The sequence below is a fragment of the Rhinolophus sinicus genome, linkage group LG02 (genome assembly GCF_036562045.2).
Source record: "Rhinolophus sinicus isolate RSC01 linkage group LG02, ASM3656204v1, whole genome shotgun sequence".
NCBI classification, from domain to species: domain Eukaryota; kingdom Metazoa; phylum Chordata; class Mammalia; order Chiroptera; family Rhinolophidae; genus Rhinolophus; species Rhinolophus sinicus.
The window spans coordinates 74,344,531-74,364,368 of NC_133752.1; the positions used below are offsets into that span (position 1 = coordinate 74,344,531).

At 38.3% G+C, this 19,838-nt stretch overlaps 1 protein-coding gene across 17 annotated transcripts in view; it reads left to right on the plus strand.

Moving 5' to 3' along the window:
- The window catches only part of LIMCH1 (LIM and calponin homology domains 1), a 348,524-nt gene that overhangs the window by 310,894 nt on the left and 17,792 nt on the right, over positions 1–19,838 (plus strand). For 12 of the 17 annotated variants that reach the window (XM_074324616.1, XM_074324606.1, XM_074324607.1 and 9 more), the window contains 6 exons: positions 1,610–1,700; positions 2,987–3,150; positions 7,156–7,261; positions 12,166–12,206; positions 16,089–16,169; positions 18,906–18,998. In XM_074324616.1, the coding sequence (XP_074180717.1) occupies positions 1,610–1,700; positions 2,987–3,150; positions 7,156–7,261; positions 12,166–12,206; positions 16,089–16,169; positions 18,906–18,998 (576 nt within the window). Of the gene's footprint in view, positions 1–1,609; positions 1,701–2,986; positions 3,151–7,155; positions 7,262–11,388; positions 11,464–12,165; positions 12,207–16,085; positions 16,170–18,905; positions 18,999–19,838 lie in introns of all 17 variants that reach the window. The other 5 variants (XM_074324608.1, XM_074324613.1, XM_019751943.2 and 2 more) reach the window with 3 other exon arrangements.

Consider the following 19,838-nt stretch of genomic DNA (forward strand, 5'->3'; position numbering starts at 1 on the left):
GACATAGCCATTGTGGAACATTTTGGAATACAGAAAATATATTTAAAAAGAAAAAGGCATTAAAAATTTAAGCACATTAACCATAATCACTATTAACATTTGAATGTGTTTCCTTAATTTCTTCTTATATACACTTTATATATGTATTAATAGGAATATTTGTGCATTCATATAGCATATATAAAATCTTATATATAGGTATTATATTGTGTATACAGTTTACATTTTTAACTTAAGATTCGATCATAAATACTTACACATATCATTAATTATTGTTCAATACCTTTTTTATTACTGCATATTTCCTTTTATGGACACTGTCATCCATTCAACCATTCCTTAATTGTTGGACATTTAGATTGATCCAAATTCTTTTAATATTATGAATTCCATCAAGCATAAAACTGATACAGTTGAGGTACTACTGAGGGAGGAAAACACAAACATAAAGTAATAAACGGAAGCACTAATGAGAGAGATGTGCCAAGTGGATGAGACAGTAAGATCCCAACCAGAGTAAGTCCTTAGTGACAGAATACGGGAGTAACGGTGAAACTGGGCCCTAGCTGTAGAAACAGAAAGGGAGAGATGCATATGGAAACTTGTGTTAGAACCTGGGCAGGTCTTGGCAAATGATGGACACTTGTGAGGTATGAGTTAAGAAACACTTCAAAGTTTAATTTGTGTGATGGGGAAAACTAATGCCATAAACAGAAAGCATAAGATTTGGAGGAGGGGCTTGTTTGAAGGTAACTTTTAGCATGTTGCGTGTGAGCCTTGACATTGATGGTCAGCTCAGCAGAAGTGAAGTGCTGATGAACTCTCAGGGCTAGAGATGAAACTATATGTCACAAATGAATAGACAACTTAATGTCAAACCCAAGTGAATAATTGATACATTTAAGGGCGGTTCAGCACACGGGGAGGAAAATAGTTGAAGTTTTTAGCAATGACCCATATTCTTATGAAAAGAAAAGCAATAAGAACCAGTAAGAGAAGCGAGGTGGGGGGGGAGAGAGAGAGAGAAAGAGAGAGAGAGAGTGAAAGAGAGAGAGAGAGAATACATGAATGAATGAGAGTTTGGGTAATAGAGTTGTTAAGATCCCAGGAAGGAAGAGAACATCAGGAATAAATTGCACAATGCTAAGAACCTAAGACCCACTGGCATCTATGCTGAAGACGAGCTACTGAGAGGTTAATTGTAACCTTAAAGAAAATTTTCTACCCCCACTGGTGATATGATCCTAAGCCAATTTTAAAGGTGCTTGGAGTAAGTGGGTTTTAACTATGATTTTGAAACTTTGGTGGTGAAAGGAAGGAAAAAGCGGGGCTATGCATCTGAGGCAGGCAGAGGAGGGGTGGGGGTAGTGGGTGTGTGTGTGCTGCTTCAGCATCTCTGTTCTCCTTCACAGAATGTCTCCTTCCACCACGTCCAGCCCTTCACCATAAAGCTGCCTAAGAAATAGAAAAGAACGAATTCATATAAGGCAACTCGCCTTGTTAGCCTGTTTGAAAAAAAGAAAGAAAGAAAGCCTTTACCTTTTAGACTCTAAAAAATGTAGAGCTTTCAAAGGGATCATTTATTCAAGGGGGGGAATCTTTTTTTCAGGCAACAACTGAGGAAACTGAACCAAACAGTCAAGAAGATGAGAATGATGGTGAAAAACCAGAAAAAGGGAATACAGAACTTGCCTCCTCAGGTTTGTTTCATAACAGACTAGTTTTATGGTAAATCATGACATAATGGAAATAAAGGCAAGGATTTCTCCTACTGAGCCATAGACAGGTAGTTAGTCAGGCTCCGTAACAGGTGTGGTTGGGCTGCCATCTAGAGGCTTCCTGTGGAAATTCTGACCATATGATTTATCTTGCTGTAAAAACAGGAGCCCATGATTTTTTGCTACCTGTTTTGTTTTGCTGGGTTTTTTTTCTTTCAGAAGCTGTATCTCTATTATCATAGAGAAGATTATATTTCCCCAAATAAATGATGCTAAAAACTGAGGGCCATATTTTAACACAGTAACAGCAATAGACAAAAATATGTCATAAAAATAGACACTGAAATAATAAGCTGGTTAAGTTTGAAAGAATAAAGTAATGCCACAAATATGTGAGCAGGAATAGAGACCCTGTTCCCTAACGTAATGTTTCTCAATGCTTGTAACTTATTTCTTCTTTTGATAAGCATAAAAACCTCTTACCCTCTTCTTGTGCCAAATTATTTTTAAATGGCATTTTAAAAGAAATTAAATGTCATAACTAAAAATTTTAGCATATGCCTTTTCAAACTAGATTACACCTCTTCATTTTAATATGCCCCTTCAAGTGGTGGCTTTTCCACCACTCTAGAGTGTACCTAATTCTTCTTTGTGTATCAGAAAACACTTTATTTTCATCGCATTATACCAGTGGTGCCAAAAACAGTGTATACACACGGCTTGTGTTCATCTTTTGTTATCGATATATATTGAGTATTACAATTTTAATATAGTTTTTTCCTTTCTTAAAATGTGTATACATTTTTTGGCACCCTCTGTATATACCACACATTCCGATTATGAAAATGTGATGTTAAAAAGGAGCATTGAAGTATAAAAGGAAGAGTCAGGCTTCCGCTCAAGTCACTTGGATGGAAGTTATCTGTAGATGTTCTCCCGTCTAAACCATCTACATAATATTTCTTGTCAGCATTTTGTTTCCTGTAGTGTTATTCACATGTAAACTCAGACTCTTATTAAGAACTTAGTTTTGATAGTGGGGTGCTTTGATTTGTTTTATGTTGCTTGATTTCTTTAATAATATCACGAAAGAGCCTAGAGAATTCTGGCATCTTAGTCTCATTTATACTTCTCATCACACAGTCATCCAACTTCTTATTGCCCAGGGCAGGATATAGACGCAGGGTACTCATGGCCTTGGAGGTTAAGTGGGCTTTTATACGGTTGTCTTCTTCTTATTTATGCTTCTGAATATAACTCCATTTCAGAGCCACAGCATTTTACAACAACTGTGACTCGATCCAGCCCGACCGTGGCCTTTGTGGAGTTCTCCTCCAGCCCCAAGCTGAAGAATGATGTGCCAGAAGAAAAAGACCATAAGAAACCAGATAATGAAATGAGTGGAAAGGTGGAGTTGGTGCTGTCACAAAAGGTGAAGTACTAGTGGATTAAAGCCGTTAAATCCAAAATTAGTGTTGTTTCATCTTGTAGCTGCCGCTGCTCTGGCACTTGTTCATCATGACTTATTTCCTCTCCTACTCTTATTTCCTCTCCTTTCCTAGCTTTAATCTGTATATGTTTATAAGTAAAAATATACTACATATAATTTACATATAGAAAAATATACACATTAGTCCGTTTGGGCAGTTATAACAGAATACTATTGATACGGCAGGCAGAAAGAATAGCGCTGCGGGGAGAGAGAGGGAGGAAGGGAAGAAGAAATTGCAGGAAAACAAAGGACGGAGGAGATGAGATCATCCTTAAGAAAAGTACAGCAGCCAGACCAAGCAGAACTTGATTTCAGTGGCAGAGAGCAGATCCAGGACGCCATCTTGCCCCTCAAGGTGAATTTTAGCTAATTATCAGGGATTATAATATTATTAGCATTGAGGTTAGTGTGAAAATCCCCATCCCCTGTGCGGCCATGACAGTTCCAACAAGAGCCAAATAAGGACAAAAATCCTTCCTTCTGAGGGGAAAGAGTGGTCAGCAAGGACCCGCCTAGAAACACCTATATCACCACCCCTAAATCTCGAATATTTCATGTCCTCACTTAAGAAATAACAAATTCCTAAGCCTCTTTGTTCCTTCAGGAAATTGCTCTTCTCCAGGCAGGCCTGCTTGCTCTCTCTTCTTGAGAGTGTACTGTCCTCCTTTTAATAAATCTGCTGCTTGCTTGGCTTATTCAGTGCATCCTTGAATTCTCCCCTGCGATGAACACCAAGAACCCGGTTTCTGGCAACACCATTGACTGGGTGACTTATAAACAATAGATTTTTATTTCTCAGTTCTGGAGGATGGGAAATCCAAGATCCAGGCCCTAGCAGATTTGGTGTCTGGTGAGAACCCACTTCCTGATTCACAGGTGGCTGTCTACTTATGTGGTGAAAGGGACGTGGTAGAAGGGAAGAGGCAGCTCTCTAGGGCCTCTTTTATAAGGGCACTAATTCCATTCATGAGGGCTCCACCCTCATAACTTACTCATCCACCAAAGGGCCCCACCCCTTAACACAGTCACCTTCTGGGTTAGGATTTCAACATAGGAATTTGGGGAGAACACAAACATTCAGTCTATAGTTACATGTTTTTAAAATTTATAGTAATATATATAAATATCTATCAAGTAATACATGTAAATATATAACAATATATAAATAAAAAACATAGAAATAAAAAAAGTCACTGAAACCTACCTATTAGTAACAATTGGTATATATTAATATATATTACATATATATGGTTTATTTTATTTTAAATAATTTTAATTATGAAGAATTATATACATTTAAAAGAAAACTGTAATATAAATGTAAGTTATAAAGCTTTGCAGTTACATTTTAGTTTGCTATGCATAAGCTTGCTTGTTTGCAGCTTACTACAGACTCTTTCCAATATTTAGCTATTTTATAGCAGCAATAATTCTGAAAATTAGAAAATTATTATTCTGATACAATGGGTTTTAAATTCTTGTTTTTATTAAATTTATTTCTTATTTGGAGTCTTATCTCCTTCATATTAACTTGGTTTGTTTTCAGGCACAGAGTTTAAAAGTCTTCATCTTTTATACCAGTTGTTCTCAACCTTGGCTACCCTTTAGAATTAAAAATAATACCAAGCACATTTAAGCTCAAATAAATCAGAATTTCTGGGATGGGGCCCAGGCATCTGTATTTTTAAAAGCTCCCCAGGTGATTCTAATTGGCCAACAAGATAGAGAACCACTGACTTGCATACTGGCATACTATATGTAATAATATTTCAACTTTAAAAATTGACCCTAAATTTGCATTTGACTTTAGAGTGAAAAATTACCACTTCTACTTCTGGTTCATTCATCATTTAGTCAACCAATATTGACTGTGCACCTAGTACTATGTGTCAGGCACTGTACTAGATACTGGATATTCAACAGTGAACAGACACGGCCCCTGGCCTTAAGGAGCTGAGAGTGCTGTGTCCTTGGTAGAGCCTCAAAAATGCTTATTGCCTTGATGCCTTTTGGAAATTTCAGACTGTATAGCTATTCCCCATTTTTATACATAGAGAATTAAAGAATTGTAGGGCGATCTGAAAGGAGGAACTAAACTGTAGGAAAAATGTTGGGGGCAGGTAAGATTTCCTGTCTTTACAGCTTTTGCCTTATCTACATCACACTTATAACCATTACTATTCTTCCAAATTGACTTTTTGTTTCACTTAAATCTAAACTGAAAGGAAAATGCTATTTCATTGCTAGAATTTTTTTAATCAAACAAAATGAATACTATAACTAAAAAGTATTCATCTGCATACCTCATCTATCTAGTAAACATTATCTCAGAATAATATTTTTTTAAAGCATAAAATACACAGGATTACCAAGTTTTCCTTGGTGTCAAGTGATACAAAGTACATACACCACCTGTATTCTGTTCTGTGGACTCCAGGTTAAGAATTCTACTAGTTGATTAGCAAATGGAATAATGGTCTTTGAACCCAGTGCTTTTCTCACACCATGTGAATTTTTCCTCCTCCTCCTTTCCCTGTTTTACAATTAGCTCTTAGAGAAAGGGAGAAAGGGGATTACAGTGGTTGCAACAGCTTTTATTTTCTCACTTCACGAGAGAGTGGTACCTTTGTAAAACAAAGTGCCCATATACACAGACTGACCTTTTTACATAGTGGTCATTTTGAGCATTTCTGCTATTAACTGTTTCATTTAACTGGGCATTATCCAAAATATATTTTTATCAGACTCGACTATGGAAGAAATGAAGTTAAGATATGAGGGTTGTCAACTTTGGTAAATCTAGGCCTTAAGCTTTTGCTGCACGTTTAATACTGAAGTTCACTTGGATGCAGAATAAAGTGATTAACAGTATTTTCTTCAGGATTCCATTATGGTTGAATATGTTATTCATATGGAAAAATAAAATCCTACTGAGAAGAAATTCTAGACATTAAATCAGCCTGAGGACCAAATCGTAGATGAGGTTATGATGAAACAAATTGCTCTATAGCTTCACTGCCTTATTGGCTGTTGGGAAAACAACCTCCAGGCAGAGTGAATCAGAGGAAGTCCTGTAAGCAGCTGATACAGCCATGCTCCTCATTCAGATCTTTGCTCAAAGTCTACTGACTTTTATTTTAGACACTAGTTTGGTAATCTGGTCTTTCAGCAATCAGGTGATTAGAAGCAAAAAATCAGAAAGAGGGTGCTTCTAGCAAAGGCCTTTCAGATTGAGGAGAAAAAATAAAATTAAATAGCAATAACAAGAAAAATCTATTTTTACAAAGCAAACATAAGAATTTTTGAAGCCTGTAATTTTAGAACTATTTACCAGGAGGACAAGTAATCCAACGTGCCTCAAAAATCCCCTAAGGGAATCATTGCTATGGTACTGTTTAATAATGGCTATTTATCATAATGCTTCTTTGACAACAGGTAAAGTATATTGTCTTTAAGGTGCTTTGCATAAATTTGTTGGGGGGGTTGTATAGTGTCTCAAGAATAATGTCCATTAAAAGGAAATATTACTTTAGTATTTAGCACTTATACAGTAAGATTTTTTTTTAAATCTCATGTAGAACATCTCACTTTCTGACATTATAAATTCAGTATTATGTAGTACTAGGAAGAGAATATGTGATTGAACAATAAGAAAATGAGCCAGAGTGATGTATAATCCCAAAGATGGATTATTATTTTTTGGGTTTGGAGTAAAGTGATCAAATTTTTACACTCTCTTTTGGTTTCTCAGAAAAATAGACCTCTATATTAATGTAGAAAAGCGTGAAGGGGGCTGGGAGAAGGGGCCAAAATTTTCATTTAAAAGTTAAAAGTTTGGGCTTATTGACTTATGAAATAGCCATGGAGATTCTTTAAGTTTGTTTTGCCTGTGCATTTATTAATGGACAATACTTGTCATGTTTATGTCTGTTGCTGATGATCCAGGTGGTAAAGCCAAAATCTCCAGAACCAGAAGCAACCCTGACGTTTCCATTTCTGGACAAAATGCCTGAAACCAACCAGTCACATTTGCCAAATCTCAATTCTCAAGGTAAAGAAAAGAAAATGTTTTATTTCAGTTCTACAGGTTCTGCTGGGCACATCTATAGCAAAATATTCTTTATTTTAAAAGAAAATTATTTCCTTTTATGTTGATGTCCCTTTAGCCATGGTGTTTGCCCCAGTTCATGAGGGCTGAATTAATAATTTCAGAATGGAAATCGGGGGCTGCATTCTCTATTTGGTATAGCCAGGAACTGCAGCTGCCAAGACCATTTTGTCAGCCAGACACTATAGGCACAATAAAGCCTATATAAGTATTTGATAAATTAAAATAACTTTATTGGTTCTAAAATGTTTAAAAATATCACTAACTTTAATGAAAAGTTTATAACCCTAATATTATGTCAACGTCATTAATTGTTAATTATCTAATCTTTTATAAAATGTCCATTTAATTTGACAATGATTTTGGAAGAAAGATTTTAATACTCTATAATTATTCCTGTGTGTGCACAATGATTACTGAGAAATCATTCATGATCATAAATTAAATGTGTTACTCATGACCAAAAACGTTAATCTTTTTAAAAATTCTTTATAGACTGTGTGTGTGTGTGTGTGTGTGTGTGTGTATACTTGTATGTGTATATATGATATATTTTAATATGTTTGGTAAATTTTATATATTTGATATAATGTGGGGAGGGATGGCCTCTAAAAATATGGGAGTTTAGGCCCTATGAAGGTCTTTAAAATGGCACTGACCACTGAAAACTCCCCAAGATCTTTTAGGCCATGTATAGGTTGTGAATTTACCCCTTTACTCTTTAAGAACCCCAATTGAATCCCTGTATCCTGGTGAGAAGCCAGGTGCCCTCAACCACCAGCAAGGAGCCTTGGGGATGTGAACAGTGTGGGGATAGATCTTGAGAATTCCGGGATCCATAGGGACCCCACTGTTTCTTCAGAACATGTACACCAACAAACAAGTGTTGGCAAGAATGTGGAGAAAATGCTCATGCATTGTTGGTGCGATTGCAAATTGGTACAGCCACTATGGAAAACAGTATGGAGGTTCCTCAAAAACTTAAAAAATAGAACCTCATGACCCAGCAATTCCACTACTGGGTATTTATCCAAAGAAATCCAAAACACTAACTCGTATGTTCATTGCAGAATTATTTATAGTAGTCAAGATATGGAAGCAACCTAAATGTCCATCAGTAGACAACTGGAAAAGAAGATGCTGTACATATATACAATGGAATATTACTTGGCCATAAAAAAGAATGAAATCGTACCATTTGCAACAACATGATGATATAAAGCTACATAAAATAAGTCAGACAGAGAAAGACTAATACCATATGATTTCATTTATAGGCAGAATCCAAAAAAACAAAATAAATGGACAAACAAAACAGAAACAGACTCACAGATGCAGAGAAGAAACTAATATCAGGTTGCCAAATGGGAGCGGGGAAGGGCGACTGGGGGAAGAGGGATTGGGTGAGAAAGGAGAAGGGATTAAGAAGTATGAATTGGTAGTTACAAAATAGTCATGAGATGTAAAACACAGCATAGGGAATATAGTCAATATTGTAATAAATATGTATGGTGCCAGGTGGGCACTAGACTTATTGGGGAGATCATTTCGTACATTATATAAATGTCTAACCACTATGCCGTACACCTGAAACTATATAATATTAAATGTCCTCTATGGTTGAAAAAAATAAAAATAAAAGACCACATAGACCAGTGCGCTTTACTAGTGCAGTTCTCTTTCTAGACACGAAAACAGCTAAAGTTCAGTAGAGAAGAACTGTAAGATCTCTTGTTTTTCATTTTGAATGTGCTTTGCACAGTACATTTTATAGATTTATCAATGCAGACAAAGAGAGGATAGGACAGGATCATTGTGGCTTGGGATTTATTTTTACTTTTCTTTTCAAGGATGGGCAGCTCTTTGAGGTAGAACCTGAGGTAGCTTCTGACTGGGAGATATGTGGGGCGCTCTGAATATAACAGGAATTACTTGGGAAGGAATTAATTGGTACATGCACTAATGACCACATGTTTCTTAATGTGGAGACAAGTTCAATATTGTCTTCAAAACATTTCTCTTAAATTTTTCAGCCCTACTGTTCTGAAGGGAATTGACAAAAATAAAGTCTCATAACTGGTCCAGCAATTGGCTGTATTTCGACAAATTTCAATTCTGACCTATTTCTAGAACTTTATAATTGTATAGATAAATAACATAGACAGGAAATAGATATTTTAAGCCATATTAATTAGTTTTGTTGTCTTACATATTTTTACATTACATTACCTGTTGTAAGGCATTTTGATTGTAAAATGTGCTGTTCAATAAGGGACTTTACTTAATGTTTTATCTAAGATGAATGATTAAAAAATAAAATTTAGTATCACTAGAGCTTTTCAAAAATTATTCTTCAGGATAGAATTATATTTGGCGTACACCTGTTCTATACTCTTGTCTGGTTCACGGAAGCTGTGATTACAGCTGCAGGCTGCGGAGACAGGACACCTGGATTCGAATTCGTCCTCATCTAGTTCTTACCTGTGCGACCGCACCTACCAAATTCTCCCGAATCTCTAATCATCACCTGTAAACTGGAAATGATAATAGTACCAACTTCATAGGGGTATTGAAAGACTTAAGTGAAGTAAAGTACAAAGTGTTTAGCTCAATACCTGGCTCCAAATAAGTATCAATAATCTAATAGTTGCAGAAGAGTAGCAGTGAGAGTAGAAGTTTAGCGCAAGATGCCGGGCAGAAATAAACTATTCTTCAATGCTTTCCTTAACATCACGGTGTTTATATTGTGGAGCTAGGGTTTAAGCAGTAATTTTCAAACATGAGTATGTGCCAAGATCGCCTGGAGGATGGGTTAGAACACAGATGACTGGAGCCCAGCCCTGCAGTGCCTCACTGAGTAGGTCTGGGCTGGAACCCCAGTGTTTGCATTACTAACAGGTTCCCAAAGGGATGCTGATGCTGCAGATCCAGGGACCACACTCTGAGAACCACTGACTTCAAGTATCGTGTTTACATTGTGCACCAAAGACATCGCCGATAGATATAAAAATGGTAGTAAAACTTGTTTGGTGTGTATAAATTCCTATCTTTCAAGAAGCAAACGACCTCTAATAAATGTAACCTGAAAAGACATGATTTGTATTTAATTGGGGGGGGGTGGGCACAGGGAAAGTACAGGGCTTTGCCCAGATGTAAAGTCGGTGCACATTTAAGTGATGAGTGTGAGGTCGTACACCAAGTCCAAAGAAGCTATAGGGTTAGGATTGGGAATTCTGGAGCTGGACCTAATACTCCCTCCCGTAGACGGTGCGCTTTGCCCCATTTCCATAAAGTCCTCTGTGCATAGACTGACCTAACAGGCCCCTGAAGATGTGCTGGTGAGCCCGACATGGACACACATGCATAGTCTTTAACTACTCTGAAAGCATGCGTGAAATACATGTAAAGATGACAAATTTCCTTTTCTCAACTGTCTCCCAGCAGTAGATAGGTATCTCAGATTGGCGTTTCAGGAAAATATGTGCACATTTTAAAAACTGATGTCTTTATTTGCATCGAGAATGATGACAGATGAGCAGAGCACTAGTTTAAGGATGCAAATGAACTGTTTCTGCTCGATGCCATCCCATTACAGACAGACATATGCGCAGCCTCTTGTCATAAATATATATAACTTCTGCCACAGACTTCCATGCATAACCTTTATAAAGTGTAAAAGGTAATAATTGAACTCATCTCTTCTGTCTGTTATACTTTTCCAGTATTCTCCAAAAGCAATGTAAACTGTGCATTTTGCTCTTTCATAGCATATCCTCCTATTATTTTGAAGTTCAACATTTTAGCAATTTCACCATTAAGTATGAGCCTATAAAATTTCACCTAGCACCAAAGAAGACAGACAATAGCATCAACTGTCTCATTTCTATTGACTTTTGTCCGCATCTTCAGGTTTTGTATGTGTTTTATTGAAATGTGTTATACTTTAGATTCTCTCACTCTCAATTCTTATACAGTCAAACCTGGACTTGAACTTGGGAGCATTGGTTCTATTCAATTCTCACTCCCGTTTTCATGATTTTCTGTTTGTTCTATTCTGCCATCTGATCTAGAGTCGCCTGGCACTGCCAGCGTTCCGCTGAGAGTTCAGAACTCTTGGCGACGTTCCCAGTTTTTCTCCCAGTCAGGTAAAAATGCATACTGGGTAGCATTATTTCTTTTGTGCAAAAATCCATGTTGTGGGCAACCAATAATATCTGGTATTTTTCTTCATTTCTGATTTCAGAAAAAAAATGCTTGTTTCTGGCACACAGTTAGCAAAGACCTAGTTCTTTGATATCAGTACCAGTTATATTAAAATTGGAAGAAAATTCACAGAATTTTACTTTGATTTTGAAAATCCAAGGAAATAATAATATTCACCTTTCTTTATTGTCCTCTTTTTTCTTTTTAAAATAAAGATTAGAAGCACTTACCAGGAACTGGTAATGGTTCTCTTGTTAACTGTGTCACTCTCTTTACTTCCTGGATATCTGGCCTCTCTCTGTATGATACTTCTCCAAGTCAGACAGTGAGGGAACTGTCAATCAAGCCAGAATACAAGGTGCATTAAAAACCAGCACTAATAGGAATAAATTTTGCTTCCTATAGTCTAGTACCTGTTGCTAATTGATGTGATCAATCATATTATACTGGTCATAACCTCTTTTGGTGATGGGTACAAACTGCTTCAGGGGTCTGCTTTATTATGATTTTCTAATGCTCTGGCTTACAAAAAAAAAAAGTGGTTTGAAATTGACATAGGAACCCACTCCACTGAGAGGATCAAAGAGAAATACAGTAAGAAGCTACTCACATTGTCATCTTTTTCTTTCTTTCTTTCTGTACAGTGGATTCTCCAAGCAGTGAAAAGTCACCTGTAACCACACCTGTAAGTAACTCATTTTGAGGAAAAGGATCATGCATTAGTGTGATTTTAATTTATAAGGTATTTGATTTGCTTAAAGGTATTTTGATTCAACCAAAAATGGCTCCAAATGATTGTAAAAGAATAATTGAAAGTCATGTATAATGCTGTCAGGTGAGAATGATAAAGAAAGACGTGGGTTATCATTATGTGGAGTTGTGATCATGCCTGGAAACAAAATGGTGAGTCAGGAAAGTAAAACCTAAAAGAAGCAATTAAACTGAATGTGACAATAGGAATTAGTATTAAAATATGCATCTTCTGTAGGCATTCAAAACCACTTTTTAAAATGAGGACAATACTTCAACATAGTGTACTTTTGGCCATAGGGCCCAGCCTGGACTCTCTTTCTTGGAGACCTAAGCTGCCTTTGTTATACCCCTTGTCACAATCAGCATCTTAAATAATAGTATCTGTACATTTCATTTTCAATCTTTTATTTCAATGAAATAAAGCATTTGCTAATTAAAATGTCAAGACGTGACACTGTGGAAATTCCTTGCTGCTGAATTTTATCTGAACAGTCTCTGCAGACCTGACTCCTACATACGTAAACTGGATATTTCCAGTGCTGGGCCTGCCACCCTTCTTCACCCTCTGAAATTCCCACTGGATTTGTAGACTTCCTGTGTAGCACAATCAACTGTAACATTTCCCCTGAGCCCCCTGGGTGCAGCCACATAACCATTGGTACACCTTTGATTCCAGATTTATTAACCATATGATCCCGAAGGTATTGTATGACATCTCTGGACCTTGTCTTCCGTGACTATACAATAAGAAGATAACGCCTTCCTTTCAGGATGCTGTGAGCCTTAATTGAAATAATTATTCAGAAGCCTCTAGCACAGTGCCTGATACATGAAAGAATCCTCCCCGGTGGCTAATCTTAGAGACACACCATAGCCAATCCCAATTCTGCTCTCTAAGTAAATTGTCTCCTTTGGGAATTCCTGAGTGGCAGTGCAGAATGGAGTAGGGACCCATCATATCACATAGCCCTCACTGTCTTCCAGAATTAGCAACCATCTGTGGAGGCTGCTTTGGCCAATGCTGGGAATCTTGAGTTTCCTGGGAAGCTGAGTATACCCGTGGTGGATGGTAACCCCCAGAAGGACCACAAAGCAGGCATTCACGGCACAGATCTGAAGAGTAGAGCCTAACCCATTGATTTCCATTTTAAATTACATGGGAACAACAATGGCATGTAACCCTGGGAAGGGGTGGAGAGGAACGCCATCCTAAAAAGATACATTCTTATTTCTGGTTTATGGAAAATGGAGCAAGAGACAAATTAATGACCTATGTAAGTGAATTCTCTGAAAATGCCCACCCAAATTTGACACTCTTTCAGTGATAAGTAACGCTTCATAAAATAGAAAAGTTAAAGAAATGTAAAAATAAGAGAAGATTGAAGAGGAAGTAAGCATTCTAGTATACTGACCTCGATAGACTCAGGCCATTTTTGGTCAGACGTGGACTGGCCTTAAGCCATAGGGTCAGGGTCAATGAAGGGGAGAAAAGGAGCTGCCTTACCCCGTAATGAAGTCCATTCATTTTTTCAGCAAACATTTACGAAGGCCTGAAAATGCAAGGTCTTGGGATATGTAGGGGGAATAAAGGGCCCTCCGTGCTCTTGAGGAACCCCTAAGCTAAAGGAAGATACAGCTCTGTAAATGGATGAATTATAGAACAAAGTGGGATAAATGCTCTCCATTCCAACTTCCTCCAGCACCTTTATATCTCTTTTATGACAGTTACCCCACTGTCTTCTGGTGACCATTTATATATTGTTCATCCCCCCATACCTCCCCACCCCCCTACCACCATCCTGCCATGCACACGCTTAGTTAATTATAAACTCCACAATGCTGGGACTCTCAGCCCTCTGGTGTCTCCACCTGGTCCCTATAAAGTGCTCAGCAAATAATAGCCAAGGAGCACAATCACTGTCCTGTCCCTCTTGTTTATCACGCTAGTATCTCCTTTATCTTCCTCTGAAAGATGCCCACTTGTTTTTCTCTCTTGCTTTTTAACAAATATTCTCCGTTTTCTTCTGAGCAGAGTCCTGCTATCCTATACCTCCTCCTCCTCTCTGCTTCCTCCTCACTTGACTTATTCTTACGATTACCACCTAGTGAAATCTGAAGACTAAAGAATTTCTAGCTGTTGCTCTTGTTTTCCTACTAGTGGACTTTCCCCATTGGGCTTCCTATGGCCATATTCACATCACCACACCCTTTTCCCTCAAAAGACAAAGAAGGGCCATGCTCCTGAGAGAGATTCTGCATATTTCAACTGCTTGCAAGGCTTCAGAAAATGCTGGGTGGAGCCAACATCCAACATTATTCATCCAAACAGAATGTCCCACCTCCGATTCACACTTAGATGACATTTTCTGGTCGTCCAAGAAAATTTGGGAAACTTTAGATTAGATGCAATTAAATAGTTTTCCCCTTGCATAACTTGTCCTAAGAATGGCATATAGGAAATACATTTCCCCACCTTATTAGCCCCCCTTTCTGTGACTTTTTGTGGGCATCATGGCCATCCCAACCAGTTGCAATAACCACAGCAAGACTACCAACTGAGGCCCACATTTCATATGTCCAAATATTTTAAAGTTATAAATATTTATAAAGTTTTAAATCAAGCAACACCCATGACCTCGCCTGCATTCTCAGCTGGAGATGCTTCCCTGGGCCAGCCCCAGGGGTCATGCACCTGGGTGGTAGCCCAGGTCTGTGGGGGGCAGGGCAGAAGGTGGACAGAGGTGGGTATCTTGGGGAGTAACTGGGCCCATCTAAACCTGGAACTGGACTGGCCCTGTCCTTTTCCCAGGCAGCCAGGGAGGATAGATTCTGCCTACTCCCAACCCCGCCACAGGCTCTCCCCCTTCTCCCTAACTCTCCCACCCTTGACTCACTTTTTCTCTCAAGATCCCCAGGCAGTTCTAAGTGTCTCCCAAGACTACGCCAACAGAGGGAAGATAGGAAGCACAATTATTGGGGAACCTGGCTTGCCTTGACACCTTCTCTAGGTGATGGGGTAGGCAAATTTAAACATAGCAAGCCCCCCTTTGATGGTTTCCCAGGGACCAGCTATAATTTTCCTTCCCTTCCCCCACCCCCTCACTCTCTCAGTCTCATAATCTGTGGCCTGGATGCCCACTTTGGCTCATGCAGCCTTCTCCCATTATTCCTGTTGTCTCACTTGGTTCCCAAGCTCACAAAAAAACAACAACACCTTTCTTAAAAGAAAAAAAAAAAGCTTTTGGGTTTGAATGTTTGTTATGTGAGTCCCTGGGCAAGGATTCCTCTTTGTCTGGATCTCAAGTGACTCTGGTGGGCATTGCTGAGTTAAATAAGCCACTATAGAGAAAGCTGGTGTGGAAAAGCAATAGCAATACAAAAGATTACCTAGTTCTGTAGTGCGGCAAACACCACTGCTTACAAAATGCAGTTCTGCTGAAATAAGCATCGCTATTTGCTTGGATCCAGGATCAATATGCAGAATGAGTATCTAACGCTCCAGAGCGTGAATACATTTAAGAAATCACTTCTAAAAGAAATGAAGCACAAGCCTTCCCATGCCAGAGGCTAATTACTTCGTGTTTTCATTAGTTCCAAAAACGTTCACAGAATCATATCAGCTTCTTGGAAGTAAACCAAAGAAGGACTAAGATTAAAAAGTGGTTTCTGCCAACAAAGAGAACCTTTAGCTATGTGAAGCCGTCTGCTTCTATACGTCCATTCGGGTTCCAGGTCGTAGGCTAATGTGACTCTTGCCCTGGTCTGGCCTTGAGGACATGGCTCAATTCTGATCATGCTTTTATTTTCTAAGCAGTTTAAGTTCTGGGCATGGGACCCGGAAGAGGAGCGCCGGCGACAGGAAAAATGGCAACAGGAGCAGGAACGTTTGCTCCAGGTAGGACTTGGTTTGCCGCCTTTTTTTTCTTTTTTCTTTTAGATGATGCCCTCCCAACTTCTGTTGTATTAAATAGACTTTTAGCACAGGAAACGCATGGAATCAGATTCTTCCCAGAAGTCAGTGAGTCTAAGTTAGTTCATTTTGTGCCTGTGTGACACAATGCCCTGTGTCTAATTCCTTTTACCTGAAGTTACACAGATGAACACAAGAAAAAGGCATTTCACTTTAAAAAAAAACAAAAAACTCTCCAAGTATCGATCAACTATTAAGACACAACCCAACCATTCACCACCTCCTTAGTTGCCCATCACATTTCAGTCCAAGTATAACTGGGAATGAATTATCAAAAAGTTTTTTGATAGTATATGTGTGAAATAAAATTTGGCCTGGGTCTTGTTCCTTAAGTAGAAATGTTTGCTCTATCTTTAAGTAAAAGCTGCTAATTTTAAATTGTCGAAAAATTCTGGGAGTAAATTTATCATGTTCCTACTTGTTTCATGCCAGTTTTGTGGAGTAACAGGGCTTCAGAAAATAACCTAATAACCTTAGATACTAATATGTGCTGAATACTTGGGAAGTGCCAGTTTAATTCTCATAAAATTCTTCAAAGTATGTCTTATAAGCCCCAGTTTGCAATTGAAGAAACTAAGGCTCAAAAAAGTTAAATTAATTGCTCAAGACAACACAGCTAACAAGGGTTGAGCCTGGTTTCAAATGCAAGCCTGGATGACTTTAAAACTCCTGTTTTTGTCCACTACACTCCAAATACTACTAATTTTACCCCCCAAAAAATCATAAATGAAACAAATTTTTAATCTCATTAATTTATGGTATTCTGCTGCTATGTAGACAGCAATGCTTAATGCAAATTTATTTTACTTTTGAAAAAATCTTTTTGTTCTAATCCTTTTGCCTGAATTCCCACAGGTGGGGAATAGGGGTCAGTTTAGATAGCCAACCACTTGTAATGTGGCTTTAGATCTGACAGTTAAGTTTGACACTGTTCAGAATTGCATAGAGGTAAACCTTCAATATCAAAATGTTAATAAGAACCAGATTCAGCAAAGTCGCAGAGCTGCTGGGACTTTTAGGTCCATTGGGAGATCTCAGACTAGCCCTGGCCATCTGCTATTCTCTTGGAAATCAGATGCCCATTTCCCAGCTAACTGGTGAACAGCCAAGAGTTAGAAATTCCACCAAGTACAGACAACAGGCACGAGTGCTTCCCCTGGTGCCACTCTCTTTTACACCCTGACATGTGGCATGGTTACAGGTGCAGACACATACATTGTTTGTTCCTGTCCCACCGAATTGTTACCCAGTGTGGCAGCACTGGGCTGAGGGCTTTGGGGCAAGGCATTGGTGGGGTCAGAGGGTGGCGGGTTGGGGGGGTAGCACAGACTTCTTACTCCCTGCAAGGTATGTGTCGGGAAGAAAGGGCGGTGGGTTGGGGTGGGGGTAGCACAGATGTACATCTTTCACTCCCTGCATTACCATTACTAATTCATCCTCTCAGGGAGGGGAGCACGTGATGTGAGCCCCTGGAACCAATAAAACTACAAAGCTTGGCTTATTTTTCAGCTTTTATGAAGTGTTGAGGTCTGTTTGCCCTATTCTGAAAAGCCCCCTGAAGTCCCTCTCTAAAATTTTATAATATTCGGTTTTGATAACAAAATTCTTACCTGGAATTAAAAGCCTTTCATCGGTTGACCAACTATGGTGTTGCCAGAGCATTCATAAGAACACCAGGCTCCAGACAATCCCAGTAAAGCCCTTTTGCTCCTAAGATAATGACATAACAGATAATACCTGGAGGAAATCTCAGTGCCTTCCCCAGAAAGACAGAAGCACAGACTTGTGTTAGCCGCAGAGAGAGGACTGACAATGATCAGCCTGTTACTTGACTGTGTGAGGTACACTTCAGTGACTCCTTTGTCTCTGTCACGTCAGGGATGCCATTTCCAACTCATCTGGGTGTCAGTTCCCATTTCAGGCCTTACTTTTCATCTCCATTTATTCATTTCTGCTAGTCAGCTGTCAGGGACTCGAGCCATATTTTTAAAGCCATTCTTACTCAAAGTATTTTATTTTTTCCCCCATAAGTGGTGATTAGTGTTGTATTGTTTCTGAAAACAATAATGGCAGTTCTGATATTGAAACCTTCTAATGGGCTGTTTAAAAGCTACTCTTAATTCAGAAGTTACTTAAAGCTAGGAACATTCCATTTTGGGAGCATGGCTATAAGCAAACAGTAATTCGGCTACTCATCTAATTATCGTCTTGTCCACTTTGGACCATTCTGCAAGGTTTTTTTTACCTTGTATTAAACTCTCCCAACAGCAACGTAGTTCTATTAGTGGAATGACAAAACTCATCTCTGAAGGACCCACTGAAAGCTAACTATGCTTTAGCCAAGTTAAGGAAGATTTTAGAATCTTTCAATCTTTTCATCTCTTCTTTTTCTGTAAACAAATGCCTACTCATATATTTGAAGAGCAATTCTATAAAACACCAACAGCAGAAAATACTGTTTTCCATTGGATTTTTAGGTTCCTAACATGTTTGCATACCACATAATATTGTTCCCCCTGTGTTGCATGAATGGATCAGATTCAGAATGTTACAAGAAGATAACCTGACAACATATTGTACATGGTGGTTTGGAGGTGGGGAAGAGTCCCAATCATGCATGCAGGGGTTGGTTCGTAACAATTTATGGAAATTCCATGACAGGAGAGATACCAGAAGGAGCAGGACAAGCTGAAAGAAGAGTGGGAAAAGGCCCAAAAGGAGGTGGAAGAGGAAGAACGCAGATACTATGAAGAGGTAGTAAATTCCCAAGAAGGATCTTGACCTTGTAGTCCTAATTCCTCAAAGTCTACTGTGTTTCCCCGAAAATAAGACCTAGCTGGACCATGCGTCTAATGTATCTTTTACAGCAAAAATTAATATAAGACCAGGTCTTATTTTACTATAATGTAAGACTTGGTATCATGTGATATGATATGATATGATATGATATGATATGATATGATATGATATGATATGAGGTAATACCAGGTCTTATATAAATTTTTGCTCTGAAAGACACATTAGAGCTGATAATCCGGCTAGGTCTTATTTTCGGGGAAACAGGGTATCAGCACTTTTTGAGTCTGTGGTATGTATATGCACTGGCTGTGTTCTCTTACAACACAGCCCATAAGCCTCTTTAAAAGTGTCATATTCAATAGGCTCTAAAAGACCATAATTCCCCCAAATTTAGTTTGTGGTGTGTGTTGAGTCATGATCAAGGGAGACAATATAATTGTATCTGTTCTGTAGTCAGAGTCAGATTGTTGATTTATTTTAGAGAGATGACATGAAAGTATCTATTTATTTGTGTGTCTATCTAAAGCAAGCATGTTTGGTAATACTGAATTCGTTTTATGAGGATAATTTTGATATCAAAGCCAAATGAATCCTGACCACTGCATTCACTATATGGTACCAAAGAGATTTGGAGGGAAGGAGAATTTGGTTTTGTTTGTTTCTTTTTTTAGATGAACAAACCAGACCACATTAGAGAATTTGAAGGAAGCCATTATATGTATATTATATAAAATCTGTTTATGATTAATATTGTTGTGAATTTTATCTTCAACTATAATTTTTGTGCATAATCTG